The 16,165-nt window shown below is 35.4% G+C and overlaps 3 protein-coding genes across 4 annotated transcripts in view; all 3 read right to left on the reverse strand.

Annotated features, from left to right (window-relative positions):
* Positions 1–235: 235 nt before the first annotated feature.
* Positions 236–871, reverse strand: LOC140141729 (uncharacterized). Its single transcript, XM_072163621.1, has one exon. It carries the CDS (start codon positions 869–871, stop codon positions 236–238), a length of 636 nt encoding a protein of 211 aa, XP_072019722.1.
* A 53-nt stretch (positions 872–924) lies between these two features.
* On the reverse strand, positions 925–1,413 carry LOC140141745 (craniofacial development protein 2-like). The gene has a single exon (XM_072163622.1). It carries the CDS (start codon positions 1,411–1,413, stop codon positions 925–927), a length of 489 nt encoding a protein of 162 aa, XP_072019723.1.
* Positions 1,414–7,856: 6,443 nt separating this feature from the next.
* LOC140146467 (programmed cell death protein 6-like) overlaps positions 7,857–16,165 on the reverse strand; it is a 35,728-nt gene continuing 27,419 nt past the window's right edge. Inside the window, exon 5 of one of the 2 annotated variants that reach the window (XM_072168325.1) lies at positions 7,857–9,689. In XM_072168325.1, the coding sequence (XP_072024426.1) occupies positions 9,588–9,689 (102 nt within the window). In that variant the 3' untranslated portion in view covers positions 7,857–9,587. Of the gene's footprint in view, positions 9,690–10,873; positions 11,491–16,165 lie in introns of those variants that run through there. The other variant, XM_072168326.1, reaches the window with a different exon arrangement.

Genomic DNA, 16,165 nt, shown 5'->3' on the forward strand with positions numbered 1-16,165 from the left:
CCCTCTTCCCTTCTAAAGCCAGCCTGCTCTGGTGGTAATTCATTCTCAAGATGATTTCTAATTCTCTCAGCAATGATATGGAGGAGGACTTTACTAGCATGTGAAATTAAGGCGATGGTGCGGTTGTTAGCACATTCCCTTGTGTCTCCCTTCTTTGGTAAAGGTAGGAATACAGCCTTTTTCCAGTCCTCTGGCCATTCTTTACTGTGCCAAATCTTGTTACATAGTCTGTGAATTATTGCAACACCTTCCCTTCACTCTCTTTCAACAGTTCTGCCTGGATGTTGTCAATTCCTGGTGATTTACCATTCTTGAGCCTCTTCATTGCTTGGTTAACCTCACTCAACAGGATCTCTGGTTCACTGTCAGTGTCTTCGCTTTCAACCCCATCTTCCTCCTCTGCATTGTCTTCTTGAGATGCATATAATTTTTCACAGTATTGTTTCCATCTTGATTTAATTTCTTCAACCTCCGTTAGGATGGTTCCATTTTCATCCTTCAGTACGTTGAGTCTTGGAACAGGTTTGGAAGTCAGTGCTTTGATATTTTTATACATATCTTTGGTGTTGCCTGATACACTATCCTTTTCCACTTCAGCACATTTCTTGGTGATGAAAGAAGTTTTATCTCTTCTGATTTGTTGCTGGATTTTCCTGTTCAACTCACGATACTCTCCACGTTGATCTTTGTTCTTCAAACCATTTGCTTTAACCTTTCTTCTTTGATCAGCCAATTTGAAGACCTCTTCTGTGAGCCAGGGTTTTTTCTTCCTCTTACATCTGGGAAGAGTCCCTTGAGCTGTTTCTGTCACTGCTTTCTTGATGTTTTGCCACAGTTCTTCTGGAGTAGATTCTTCGGAGTCAGTCTCCATTAGACTCTGGAACTGGTTCTTAACTTCCACTCTGTATTGGTCATTGATCTTGCTTACATCAAATCTGGCTGGTTTTCGCTGTCGCTTGATCCTCCTTGTTTCATTTTCATGGTAGATATCAGAAGTTGGTGATCAGATCCACAGTCCGCTCCTGGGAGGGTCTTCGCAGATATGAAACTAGATTTCCATCTTCTTTGTACCAAGATGTAATCAATCTGATTTCTGGTGCTTTGATCTGGTGATGACCAGGTATATAGTCGTCTTGGGTGTTGTTTGAAGTAGGTGTTGATGATTGCAAATTTATTCTCTTGGCAAAAGTCAACAAGCATCTCTCCCCTCTCATTTTGTTCTCCTAAGCCATTACTGCCCATCACATATGTATTGGTACTCCTTGCTCCAACTTTAGCATTGAAGTCACCTGTGACGACAAGAATGTCTCTCTTGTGAATGCTGTCTATGGCCTGTTGTAGCTGGTCATAGAATTGTTGGATTTCTTCATCACTTGATGCAGAGGTGGGTGCGTATGCCTGGATTACTGACATATTCATTGGTTTGCCTTGGATACGAATGGTAATGATTCTTTCATTTATCGGGTTATAACCTAGAACACATTTGGCGACTTCTTCATTGCTATACAGTATATTGTATTATGTGTACTTTTTGCTTCAATAACTATGAGTATAGGCCTATTGGAAAAGTCCCAATACAGTCCATGACAAAAAACAACAACTAAAATAGCTATATAAAGGGCAGTTGTTTACAAGGTCACCCATTCACCCATTATATTGAATGGCATACAAGTAATTTAACGGGGATTTCCATTTGACTTTTTAGTTTCCTTATATTACACAATATTCTTCTTCAGACAAAGTCAGAACGTTACTGGTAGTCAAAACACATGAAATACCTGATACATGATCGATTATTGTCTTAATAACACTGACTATAAAGTGATTTTGAATAATTTTACTTCCAAAAAATAAATAATTCCATTTGCGAAGAGTTATATTTGTATCTTTTTGGAGTTGTGAATATTTTTGTTTTTTATGGAGAGGTGAGCAACTGTGGGTGGGGTGATATAATCGCCCATAGAGGGTTAAGCGGCAAAGATAGTAAGTGAGTTTTCTTCTATTTTACCTCATTAAAATGATCAGAAAACTTTCTTGTCAGTTGTTACCAATAATATTTTCTAATATTTGGCAAAGAATAACCAAATTAAAATTTGATCGAAATCAAATGTCAAGATTTTAACCCTTTAGTTTCATTATTTGTCATGTCAGGCCGATGCACACATCGTTAGCGGCCAACTTCGCACAGTAAATCGCAAATGCTTTTTGGGATTTTCCGAAATGATCTATTTTGAATGGTATAAGCCTAGGGTGACTTCACTTGGAATTCCCATAGTTGTTCATTTCCTTCTATTGCACAATATTTTGTTATGATGTACTCAATAAAGCGAGTTTATCTAACAAAGATAGTATTAAGGGCTTCTGTTATAAGCCACCTGACGATAACTATTGCCGATAGCAATGTTGTTATGCTATCTACTGAAAATGGCAATGTTATATCTAACAAAGGCAGTATTACACGTTGTTGTTATAAGCTATCTATTGAAGATAACTACTGATGAAAGCATTGTTGTTATGCTATCTACTGAAGATAGCAATGTTATATCTAACAAAGGTAGTGTTATAAGCTATCTAATGAAGATAACTACTGACGATAGCAATGTACGGTTATACTATCTACTGAAGATGGCAATGTTATATCTAACAAAGGCAGTGTTATAAGCTATCTACTGAAGATAAGTATTGACGATAGCAATGTTGTTATACTATCTACTGAAAATAGCAATGTTATATCTAACAAAGGCAGTGTTATAAGCTATGCTATCTACTGACGATAGCAATGTTGTTATACTATCTACTGAAGATAGCAATGTTATATCGAACAAAGGCAGCGTTATAAGCTATCTACTGAAGATATTACTGATGAAAGCAATGTTGTTACACTATCTACTGAAGATAGCAATGTTATAAGCTATCTACTGAAGATAAGTATTGACGATAGCAATGTTGTTATGCTATCTCCTGAAGATGGTAATGTTATATCTAACAAAGACAGTATTACACGCTGCCGTTATAAGCTATCTACTGAAGATAAGTATTGATGATAGTAATGTTGTTGCGATATCAATGTTATATAATATATGTGCAGTCAAGTTAGCTCAATCGTTAAGGCGTTCGACTACGGTTGACAATATACGCGATAGCAATGTTATTATGCTATCTCCTGAAGATAGCAATGTTTTATCTAACAAAGACAGTATTACACAATATTGTTATAAGCTATCTTCTGAAGATAGCAATGTTATATCCAACAAAGGCAGTGTTATAAGCTATCTACTGAAGATAAGTATTGATAGCAATGTTGTTATGCTATCTTCTGAAGATAGCAATGTTATATCTAACTAAGGCAGTGTTATAAGCTATCTACTGAAGATAAGTATTGATAGCAATGTTGTTATGCTATCTTCTGAAGATAGCAATGTTATATCCAACAAAGGCAGTGTTATAAGCTATCTACTGAAGATAAGTATTGATAGTAATGTTGTTATGCTATCTTCTGAAGATAGCAATGTTATATCCAACAAAGGCAGTGTTATAAGCTATCTACTGAAGATAAGTATTGATAGCAATGTTGTTATGCTATCTTCTGAAGATAGCAATGTTATATCTAACTAAGGCAGTGTTATAAGCTATCTACTGAAGATAAGTATTGATAGCAATGTTGTTATGCTATCTTCTGAAGATAGCAATGTTATATCTAACAAAGGCAGTGTTATAAGCTATCTACTGAAGATAAGTATTGATAGCAATGTTGTTATGCTATCTTCTGAAGATAGCAATGTTATATCCAACAAAGGCAGTGTTATAAGCTATCTACTGAAGATAAGTATTGATAGCAATGTTGTTATGCTATCTTCTGAAGATAGCAATGTTATATCTAACAAAGGCAGTGTTATAAGCTATCTACTGAAGATAAGTATTGATAGCAATGTTGTTATGCTATCTTCTGAAGATAGCAATGTTATATCCAACAAAGGCAGTGTTATAAGCTATCTACTGAAGATAAGTATTGATAGCAATGTTGTTATGCTATCTTCTGAAGATAGCAATGTTATATCTAACAAAGGCAGTGTTATAAGCTATCTACTGAAGATAAGTATTGATAGCAATGTTGTTATGCTATCTTCTGAAGATAGCAATGTTATATCTAACAAAGGCAGTGTTATAAGCTATCTACTGAAGATAAGTATTGATAGCAATGTTGATATGCTATCTTCTGAAAATAGCAATGTTATATCTAACAAAGGCAGTGTTATAACCTATCTACTGAAGATAAGTATTGATAGCAATGTTGTTATGCTATCTTCTGAAGATAGCAATGTTATATCTAACAAAGGCAGTGTTATAAGCTATCTACTGAAGATAAGTATTGATAGCAATGTTGTTATGCTATCTTCTGAAAATAGCAATGTTACATCCAACAAAGGCAGTGTTATAAGCTATCTACTGAAGATAAGTATTGATAGCAATGTTGTTATGCTATCTTCTGAAGATAGCAATGTTATATCTAACAAAGGCAGTGTTATAAGCTATCTACTGAAGATAAGTATTGATAGCAATGTTGTTATGCTATCTTCTGAAGATAGCAAGGTTATATCTAACAAAGGCAGTGTTATAAGCTATCTACTGAAGATAAGTATTGATAGCAATGTTGATATGCTATCTTCTGAAAATAGCAATGTTATATCTAACAAAGGCAGTGTTATAACCTATCTACTGAAGATAAGTATTGATAGCAATGTTGTTATGCTATCTTCTGAAGATAGCAATGTTATATCTAACAAAGGCAGTGTTATAAGCTATCTACTGAAGATAAGTATTGATAGCAATGTTGTTATGCTATCTTCTGAAAATAGCAATGTTATATCCAACAAAGGCAGTGTTATAAGCTATCTACTGAAGATAAGTATTGATAGCAATGTTGTTATGCTATCTTCTGAAGATAGCAATGTTATATCTAACAAAGGCAGTGTTATAAGCTATCTACTGAAGATAAGTATTGATAGCAATGTTGTTATGCTATCTTCTGAAGATAGCAAGGTTATATCCAACAAAGGCAGTGTTATAAGCTATCTACTGAAGATAAGTATTGATAGCAATGTTGTTATGCTATCTTCTGAAGATAGCAATGTTATATCTAACAAAGGCAGTGTTATAAGCTATCTACTGAAGATAAGTATTGATAGCAATGTTGTTATGCTATCTTCTGAAGATAGCAATGTTATATCTAACAAAGGCAGTGTTATAAGCTATCTACTGAAGATAAGTATTGATAGCAATGTTGATATGCTATCTTCTGAAAATAGCAATGTTATATCTAACAAAGGCAGTGTTATAACCTATCTACTGAAGATAAGTATTGATAGCAATGTTGTTATGCTATCTTCTGAAGATAGCAATGTTATATCTAACAAAGGCAGTGTTATAAGCTATCTACTGAAGATAAGTATTGATAGCAATGTTGTTATGCTATCTTCTGAAAATAGCAATGTTATATCCAACAAAGGCAGTGTTATAAGCTATCTACTGAAGATAAGTATTGATAGCAATGTTGTTATGCTATCTTCTGAAAATAGCAATGTTATATCCAACAAAGGCAGTGTTATAAGCTATCTACTGAAGATAAGTATTGATAGCAATGTTGTTATGCTATCTTCTGAAGATAGCAATGTTATATCTAACAAAGGCAGTGTTATAAGCTATCTACTGAAGATAAGTATTGATAGCAATGTTGTTATGCTATCTTCTGAAGATAGCAATGTTATATCCAACAAAGGTAGTGTTATAAGCTATCTACTGAAGATAAGTATTGATAGCAATGTTGTTATGCTATCTTCTGAAAATAGCAATGTTATATCTAACAAAGGCAGTGTTATAAGCTATCTACTGAAGATAAGTATTGATAGCAATGTTGTTATGCTATCTTCTGAAGATAGCAATGTTATATCTAACAAAGGCAGTGTTATAAGCTATCTACTGAAGATAAGTATTGATAGCAATGTTGTTATGCTATCTTCTGAAGATAGCAATGTTACATCTAACAAAGGCAGTGTTATAAGCTATCTACTGAAGATAAGTATTGATAGCAATGTTGTTATGCTATCTTCTGAAGATAGCAATGTTATATCTAACAAAGGCAGTGTTATAAGCTATCTACTGAAGATAAGTATTGATAGCAATGTTGTTATGCTATCTTCTGAAGATAGCAATGTTATATCTAACAAAGGCAGTGTTATAAGCTATCTACTGAAGAGAAGTATTGATAGCAATGTTGTTATGCTATCTTCTGAAGATAGCAATGTTATATCTAATGAAGAGTGTATTACATGCTACTGTTATAATCAATCTACTGCAGATAACTATTGACGATAGCCATGTTGTTATGCTATCTAGTGAAGATAGCACTGTTATACATGTATGTAACATGTCTTTGCTTCTCATATCAAAACGACTGGAGCAATACAACTCAAAATTTGGAAACATTGTTTTAATGGTAGGGCAAGACTTGAAATGAATACATTAATACCACCTTTTTTTTTTTATTTCGTCTGATTTTAATTTCATTATCATTTTTGTCAATTTACAATTCATAATTAAAACATCTATTATGAAAATACAAAATTATTACATTAAATTAAGAAATGATACTTTCAGGACATAGAATTAAGACATTTTCCACAAACAATACACCATAAATCAAGATGATGAAGTCCTGATGAAGTCAGATCCATGCATGACGAAAGCTCAACAACATTTTCAATCTGACGGTGCACCCGTGATCCTGGTCATAAATTGGATGTTGTTACCGAATGCATGCTTTATGAAGATAGCAAGATCATTATGCATATTCCATATTCCGTCTGCAACTTGTGGTACAGTACCACAACTGATTCACTTGTCCCAAAAGGCAGCTATTCATTAAATTGAATCCAAAACTGAAAAATAATCAAATAAGTATCAATTTGCAATAAATGTTTTGCTCTCTTTAACATCGCCTTATCTTATAAACTAATAAAGAAAAGAAGATGTTTTAGTTCCGAGATTCGAAGCATAAGCATCCAGTTTGGCAAGCCCTAGACCAAAACACTATGAAACTGATTGCCGCCAGAAAGACATTCTTTTTTCAATACTTTGATTTTAAAATGGATAAAGTAACAGACTAAAAGGTTCATATTTTGTGATTACTGTAAATAAAATGAATAGCGCTGTTATTTGGTTGTGGTAAGGTGTCACAAAAGTTGCTGATGGAATCGGTTGTCATACAAGATTCTGCCTAGTTGATATTTCATACGTGCTGAAAAGTTAATATAAATCAACATGCAAGAAGTCATCTCTACATTGTTTCTATGAAGCCATGACCTATGCTTTGTATACCGGAGGTTTGTGTAAAATTTGCCATATTCTGTCGGTCAGACATCTGGGCATGAACCGGCGGACAATAGCACTGGAGTGAAAACAACATTCGCATTCACTTAACTCTGGAGTGTACCACAAGCTATCACACTATTTTGCCAGGTTCGACTCTCTGCAAATAAAAATATGCGATAAGTTGTTTTCACTCCAATGCATGAATGGATGTGACGTGGCCCCGACCGAGAGAATTATACTGTATGTGCTCTGATTAGTAAAAAGTACTAAACTTACAACTACATACTGTACATTTACAATATATTCACATTTCAAATATAAATTTATTGGACCAAAATGATACTCGACTACTTAATTGTTTCATATCTTTGTGATACCAAAAACATATGGAAATTTTCCATTATCAAGGTCTACAACAGGGCTGCTAGTCTTGTTTCAAAACATACATTTTTGCAGCTTTTAATTTTTCATTACAGTCTGAAAACTGATTTACCTTTCAGAGTTTCAGTGTGGACCCTGGGGTGTGGAGAGGGAGACAGCTCACCTGATGATACTTCTTTTTTTTTTTAACCCTGTTTACCTGATCATGTACCGTACTACCTACTTTGACCTTCATCCCATCTACATTTTTTGTTTTCTATTGGCCTCTTGCTCCAAATTTTTTTTAATTGGTCAAAAGTTCCATTTATATGTTTTAAATGAAATTTATTCTTGTCTGGAAATCAGAGTATCAATTGGGTCTTACCCTATGTCATTACACAAATCATACATCAAGATGTCTAAGTAAAATACTATGAGAGCCTGAAACAGCTACAGCCTATCAACACTAGAGGTATATAATAGTTTAAGCATATGATGGGATCAATGTGATATATTCAGAGGCTCACCAGGGTTGCCAAACCCACGATTTGGTAGCCCAATGGCTGTGCAATAATTATGAGCCGGGGTAAATTTTAAATTTATCAAAAATTGCTTGTCCCCTCCCCCTATCGACCTGCCAAAAATTGCTTCCCCCCTCAGCCTGCCAAAAATTGTCTGCTCCCCCAATTTTACCCTACCCCAGGGCTCATAATTACTGCACAGCCCCTAAACACTATTTTTCTCAAAAAGAATGAAAAAATGTTTGTTTTATGGTTTCTTTATAATAAATATTAGTACATGGAAGTTTCAATTTCAGTTCTAAGAAATTTGAAATTTTTGAGCAAGGTGTGATAATTTCAGAACCAATGGAATAACTAATATCACCTTTCAATGTTTGTTTACAGTGGTGCAATCTTATCTCGTCAGACGAAAGACAAAAATAAGGACCAATAAAATACATCAAAGTCATCTTCCATGGGGGTGTATGGAATAGCCATATTTCTGGTTACAGAGCAAGCTGATCATGATGATAACTCAAGTTTCAAAATGGACTCCTTTGGCCTGGTCAAATGAGACTACAACTAACATAGAAATATCATTATGAGTTTGGCAAAATGTTGAATAGCAATTCATCTTTCAGGTTCATGTTCTTGAATTGGAGGACAGGGATCAGATGACATGGCACAACACCATTAACTAATCCTGTATGCCGCCCTCCTTAGCTCCCTTATCATACTGAATAAATAAATTGTGACAGTTAAATACTAGTAATTGATATACTGCTCTCTGGCTGTCTACTGCCTGACCCTTTGTCCTCTAAGAGGTGAATCGCTGTACGGGATTCTGCCAAACTCAAAATATGATCAGTTTTGACAAGTTGAAGACTATTGTAAAGCTTGCTCATACAGCCTACAGAATGACCAATACTACATCTGTATGTTTAATTGTTTATGTCAAGTACATCTATAATCTCCTATTCCAATTAATATCCATAGACCCCCTATGGAAGACATGACCTCATCTTCCACACAGGGTGTGTGAATTTCAAATGAAAGTAACCTGAATGGGTGACTCGATTTGAAATCTACACCCCCTGTGTGGGAGATTAAGGTCATGTCTTCCATAGGGGGTGTATGGATTTCAACTGGAATAGCGTAATATGATTTCCACATAATATCAAATACCAGATTATCATAAAACCACCCCTATGTAACCAGTGTAGCTTCCTACAAGATTCACTAAGTGCTGGCAGTGACAATGGCAAAATCCTACTTCACCCTCTATAGTTAGTATAATACAAAGGTACCAGTTTATATTTATCTGTGATTCGTCAGTACGTGAAAATCAAGATGATATTATTAGTTCTTCAAGTTGAAGACTAGTGTCAGGAATTGCTCATAGCCGATTTGAATCCATCCATTGCGGTTTCTATCGTGGGCTTGAAATGAAGCAGACAGCGTCTAAAATAGAAACAAAACATTCATTGAATACACATAAATGTTTCCCCAGAAGGTAATTTCCCCAAGCAGTACTGCAGACATGGGAGGGGGTAACTCCCTCATGCTAGCAGCTGAGAGAAACAAGGGCCAATAATTAGCCATTTGGCTTTTTAGAGAACCACTTTTGTTGGAAAAGAACTAGGGCGCTTTATTTTCATCTATCATTTTTGGCAGGTTCACTTTTTTGGGACAAGTTAAATTAGAAAAATAATTTTTCACACAACATACTGTGAAAAATGCAAGAACATTGCATGTACCTTTGGTTTTTCATGTATTTATTGGCAACACCAATTTTTTTTTTTGTGCAAAAATATCAATATGTATCAATTTTGGCATTTATAGAACGGAAAAACTTTTTCGCTACCTTCAAGCTGCTTAAGGTCAAATTTGGATCACATGCACTGTATTGTAGAATATCATAATTCAAGTGACTTTTGGTGTAACCAATGCTACCCATACTGTTTATTCATGGAACCTCATCGCACATCACCCACTATATGCGTTAACTATGTCGTTGACAGTGAGGTTACCCAGCTCTTTCTTTTCATGTTTCTACTGGGGCCGTGTATTACCTCACATCACCCCACACTACCTGTTAACCTTTTGCTCAGTAGAAACATGTTTATTGTTATCTGCTACATTCTTGGGTTCTTCAATAACAGCTTAGAACTTAAACTGGCTACTGGTTGTTATGCTGGTTTCATACTTTCCTGTCGCTCTGACAACGATTTTGCTTCACTGTGCAGTCGCCAGTGCTGTACGGTGCGACCAATTTAGGCTTTTTTAGATTTTTTCTGATGCGACTAAACCTTTAATCCTTGGCGCCAATGGCGACCAACTGTTGAAGCTTTTATTCGCCAGCAAATGCAAAATGTGTAAATAATGTAGTGTTCAATAGTACAAATGTACAGCTATGAATATCATGACATCTCAATGGGGACTTTCTGGAAAACATATCTATAGGCCTACACAGTACATGCTGTGTATGGAGTATGTTGATTGAGTACAGCAGCTATGATTCATTCAACGCAACATGTGGCTGTGACAGGGAAACCCCCTTAAAATTGAACGTAGATATAAACATTGTGGCAGAATGACTTGAGAAAAGTTGGAATACGGTGCGTTGACGCCTCAGTTTTTTACTTGGGAGCAAAATTTGGGCGCCTTAATTTATAAAGTTAGGAGCCATTGGCTCCTCAATCAGTTTTTGCACCGTACAGCACTGGCAGTCGCACCAGAAACGCCAGTGGTGACCAACGGTAAGCTGATTTGTCGATCACTCCACCGCTTTACCCAAAGCGGCAGATCACTATGAGTTGAATTCAAGTCAACTCGACGAGGTGCTACTCTAATGTATGAGAACAGAATAAGATTTTGGAGCGGTGCTGAGCGTCCACATTGCATGGCTTTCAGAGTCATGCCGCTGCCACTCAGCGGTTTGCCGATGGGCTGGCAGAAAGTACAAGCGGCATGATGAAGTGTCACACCGCTCAGCGGCAAGCGGCATAAAATATGAAACTAGCATTACATGTAGCCAGTTCTGGTTACAAGCACTCAATATTCTCTCCTTATTTCATCAAATCGTGAGACTAATTTCTCGGAAAATCATGTACATTATATTACACAAATTTTGTACAGCAGTCCTTTAATACAAACATGGTCATTGTTTTAAGCTGAAAACAAGGTTTAGAAACTGCTCATATCCAATGTTTATCCAACCAGTTTGGCTTGTGTCATAATATCGAAAGGCATTTGTCAGGGTCTGCAATAAGAAACGAAGAAGAACATGTCATCAATATGAGAATTAAAAACAAACACAAAGTGATTTTAATATACAGACTGCAAAGCAATTCAGGTACCAGTTATTTTTGACCCCTGTATACCATAAACAAAGACAGATATGCCATAATCAGAATCATCTTTAAGGGGGTACTACACCCCTGGCCATTTTTTTGCCTATTTTTGCATTTTTCTCAAAAATTATAACGCATTGGTGACAATTAAGATATGCATATTGTAGGGGCAAGGACTACTACTATTGCTCTGAAAATTCAGCAACTCAAGGCAAGTAGTTATTGATGTATTGATCAAATACTGGTTTTCCCTCATTTTTGACTGCAACTCCACAACTGCTGTCTGTGCGAAATAAAATTTCCAGTGCAGTAGTTGTAGTCCTTGCCCTATAATTTACATACCTTACTTGTCACCAATGCGCTATAATTTTTGAGAAAAATGCAAAAATAGGCACAAAATTGGTCAAGAAATAAAGACATGATGATCCAAAAACCCAAGATGCAAATTCAAAAGTTGCAGTTTACTCCATTTCATGCCCTATTGATCTGTACACATTAAGTCAACTATTGATTTTGTTACTTCCTTGGGTTTCAGATCACAGTTTCTTTAATTCTCAAACTAAGCAAACAATACTTTTTTTTAAAAGATTGTTTGTAAATTATCAATATTAATAAAAATTTAATCACTACATTCTGGTTAACACTATTCACTGCACTCTCAGCATCACAGCAAAAAAAAGGGTTTTTTTTTTACGAAAGGCAGACACCCTCCACAAAAATATTATTTGGAGTTTGAGCAACTATATTACTGACACAGATAGCTGAACAAACATGTAATATAGTAAACCAGTGTATTGTAATGTTTTGTGAAGGGTGTCTGCCTTTTGCCTCTTTTGTCAAAAAAACCTTGTTTAGAGGCTTGTAGATGGAATTTTACGGTATTTTAGCAATGTATTGTACAGGCGATACAGTGATTTTGCAAGTTTCCTAGCCATTTATTATGTTACTCCCAATTACAGAAAAATACAGCTATAAATATTTGAATTGCTAAAACGAAACAGCTCAATCTTAATTATTATAGTTTGACCTTAGAAGTTAAAGTTCCATATCCCATCAAGTTGAGAAACAGGGGGCTATTTATTAAATATGCATTTTAGGGTATGTTTTTGTGTTTGTTTGTACATGTAGAACAATAACTCTAAAAAGAATTGTACAACGACTAATTTGTACAAAAGATATATGAATTGAAGGGGCTTCTTATTCTCTTATAATAAAATACTAGTAAAGAGGAAAGAGCAAAATAAATAAAATTGATATCTTACCCTACAAATTTGATATAGAATGCTTAGACTTATGACCAGTCTGTGAATTTAATGATTTGCAAGAAAACATTAAAAATAATGGTTTCTGATCTTTTCGCCCTAATAAATGTATTTAATTTGAATTCAGGATTGAGTTGATTCATCTAGCAAGAAAAAAATTTAAGCAAAAAAAAAACACAAAATAGTTGTGTATTTTTCTGTTATTGGGAGTCCCATGCAGGCAAAAGTTCTCACTTACATTGTTAGGTTGCAATGTGGTACTACAGCATCACATGGGTGGCAGCATAGGTCACTCCAGGTTCACAGCATGCAATAGAATCACAACAAACAAACACACATGGGGGTTTGTATGGTAGCCCTATACATATACTTTATAAGACAGGGTTCGCAGGTTTTTGCCGCAGGTGGAAAAAACCGCGGTTTTAACCATGGTTTTAACCGCTTAGCAAAAACAGTTTTTGCCGGAAAAAAAAAAAAAAACTAAAAAAGTGATTTAAAGTTCAGATTTTTGATCTCAAAATGAATTATTAAATTAAAAAATTATTTTCGGAGTGTAACAAGGCCAGAATTTGTAATTAAAAATAACATAAACTCCTCAACAAAAGTTTGGAAAGTTTTTTCAAGCATCTGTATCTCAAATTATTTGTAACATATTCATATCGTGTTGCATATCAATGAATAGCTACAACACTCCCCTTTACAATGACACTTCTGTTTGAGACCCCACTACATTCACAAGGCGCATACTCAGCCGTGAAAAATGTTATTGTTTCAAATGGGGTGTCATTGTAATGGGGAGTATTGTAGCTATCCAGTGATATGCAACACGATATGAATATGTCACAAATAATTGGAGATACAGATGCTTGAAAAAACTTTCCAAACTTTTGTTGAGGAGTTTATTAAGAAATTAAAGGCATGCATTTTCATTGCTCACTTGGTGCATTTCACTGAAATCTGGCATATCAAATTCAAAACTTTTTCATTGGACTTGATGAGACAAAAAATATGGTGAATGATTCATTAAAAGTTGTATGTTTACTGTTTATGAGCTTTCTGTGTACTTGTTAACATTTGAGTGACTATACATAATTTTTTTGCCAGTTTTTGCCGGTTTAAACCAGGCAAAAACAGGTTTTTGCCGGCAAAAACCGAACCCTGTTATAAGATGATGAAAAAAATCCTGTTTTACAGGCTTGACTGACCCAGATTTTATGCTTTGGGAGAATTTTTGTTAAAATTATTTAGCTAAAATCAGCTGTTTTTTTTGCCAAAATTTGTTGATTTTGACTGAAAAATTTAGAATATTTTACAAAATGATAAATTTTATGTTTGCAAAACAATCATCAAGTTTTTGCCAGATTTTTCAAGCTTAATTTATAAAACATACTGTACAAGTAAGTATGGTATAGAGCTGGATGGTTTAAGCAAAACTGATTGGACTGGGCTATTGTAGTTGAAATCCAAACACTCTCTATGGAAGACATGACCTTAATCCATTACTCGTTGACTGCCGATAAAACGCCCAATAAAGACTTAGTCACCGGACCGCACCGGCCAGTTAAAGTACATGCCCTATCACACCACTCCACACCATACATAAATTCTCCCAGTCACATTTCCCAAATATGAAATTAAAAAAAGTCAAATTTTAATTTACTTCTTTTAAAGTTTGGCAGAGGCGGGGTTCGAACTCACGGCGGCATAACGCTTAGTACTCTATGAGCCTAGCGCCTTAGACCACTAGGCCACTTGTCTTGTTATTCAGCTGAAACTTATTTAAAAATATAATCGCAACTTCAACATAGGCCTACCACGTGACAAGCAAAGGCAGAAAACGTATTATATTTTGGAATTTTATCTGCTTAAAACATTAATGTGTATTATAATAGAGCTACCATTATTTATATTGTTGAATTCTCAAGCGCATAGAGACAATTAATACGAAGCGTCCTATGATACATACACAATACATAAAATCGATTTTGATCTTCGGCATTACTCGGTGACCTCCGATAAAACGCCTAATAACGCCGGTCAGTTAAAAAATGCTTAAGTACATGCCCTATTGAGATAAGCAATCCTTTTGTGATATGTCCATTCATCCATATAATAATAGCAATCAGATTTTTGGATGGATGTTTTACACAGTGATTGGAGAAGAAGCTATGTAAATAATCAAAAGTACATGTCTACAAATTGACAAGGACAACTCCTTTTGTCAAAATTGTTTTCACCTATTGCTCAGTATGTTAATTAATCCGATTAATTACGTAATTTCGCCAGCGTATGATATATCAGTAGGCCTACTAATATGTAGGCCCAAGGAGGTTGGATATAGAAAGAAGAGGAAATAGATTACGTATCGCATATTGGTCCTTTGTGCCTATTAGAGTTTCCGCCAAGGGGAGGAAGAAAAAAAGGAAGGAGGGGGGGGAGGAGGATAGGGAGAGGGAGACCGATGGAGTCACAGGGCTCTAAATTACATAGGCGTAGATCGGGGGATAAATGCCACAATATTTTGCCAGGGGATGGTCAATATAATCACCCCCAATATTAACGCCTGTGTATTGGTTTGTGTCGAAATTAACCTCATATTTGGCCATTTTATAGCCACAGAATGCCATTTTAGCGCTTTGCATGCAATTTATTCCACTTTTGTCCCATATTTCACCAGTTTAGTTTCAATAGGCCTATGCTAAAATTTTCGCACGCATTTGTACCATAAGGTTCACTGTACTGGGTACTTTAAAAAAATCCTAACCTAACCTAAAACATAACTTTAACCCTTAGATTGGAGCTCTACTAGAAGTAAAAATATAGATAGTGAACGAATTTAGTATTTCTATATCTATGTGAGAATGATACAATAGAGGCCCTGCATGAAATTATTGATTGGCTCCAAACAAAGGTTTTCAACCGTGTCCTTCACCGTAGTTATGGCGGAGTGCAGTCCATTCAATCAAATGTTGTCATCAACCTATTTGATCGTAGTGCAGGATTATGTGTGTGAGACGAACTGTCACGGTAGATTGCAATCATGCTTTTGTTGAATGCATTTGAGTAGTCCGCCATATTTACGGGATGATACGTCGCATGCAAGGCCTCTATATGACATGATGAACATAGTCATTGATGCATCAGTTTTAAAATAGACTAGGCGGTTACCCATATTTGGCGGTTCTCGGCTGGGCGCGATTACCAGGCTGATGGTGACATGCCCATATGACAATTTTTACTAATTTGACCTCAGATGACCCCAGGGTGACATTGGATGACCCCAAAATGACCTAAACTTATAACTCTAAATGTTGACTGTACC

Source organism: Amphiura filiformis, chromosome 2, assembly GCF_039555335.1.
Source record: "Amphiura filiformis chromosome 2, Afil_fr2py, whole genome shotgun sequence".
In the NCBI taxonomy this organism is placed as follows: Eukaryota; Metazoa; Echinodermata; class Ophiuroidea; order Amphilepidida; family Amphiuridae; genus Amphiura; species Amphiura filiformis.

Coding starts and splice junctions, on each gene's coding strand:
- LOC140141729 (XM_072163621.1), bottom strand. CDS start 871: ATGGAGACTGACTCCGAAGAATCTACTCCAGAAGAACTGTGGCAAAAC.
- LOC140141745 (XM_072163622.1), bottom strand. CDS start 1,413: ATGTCAGTAATCCAGGCATACGCACCCACCTCTGCATCAAGTGATGAA.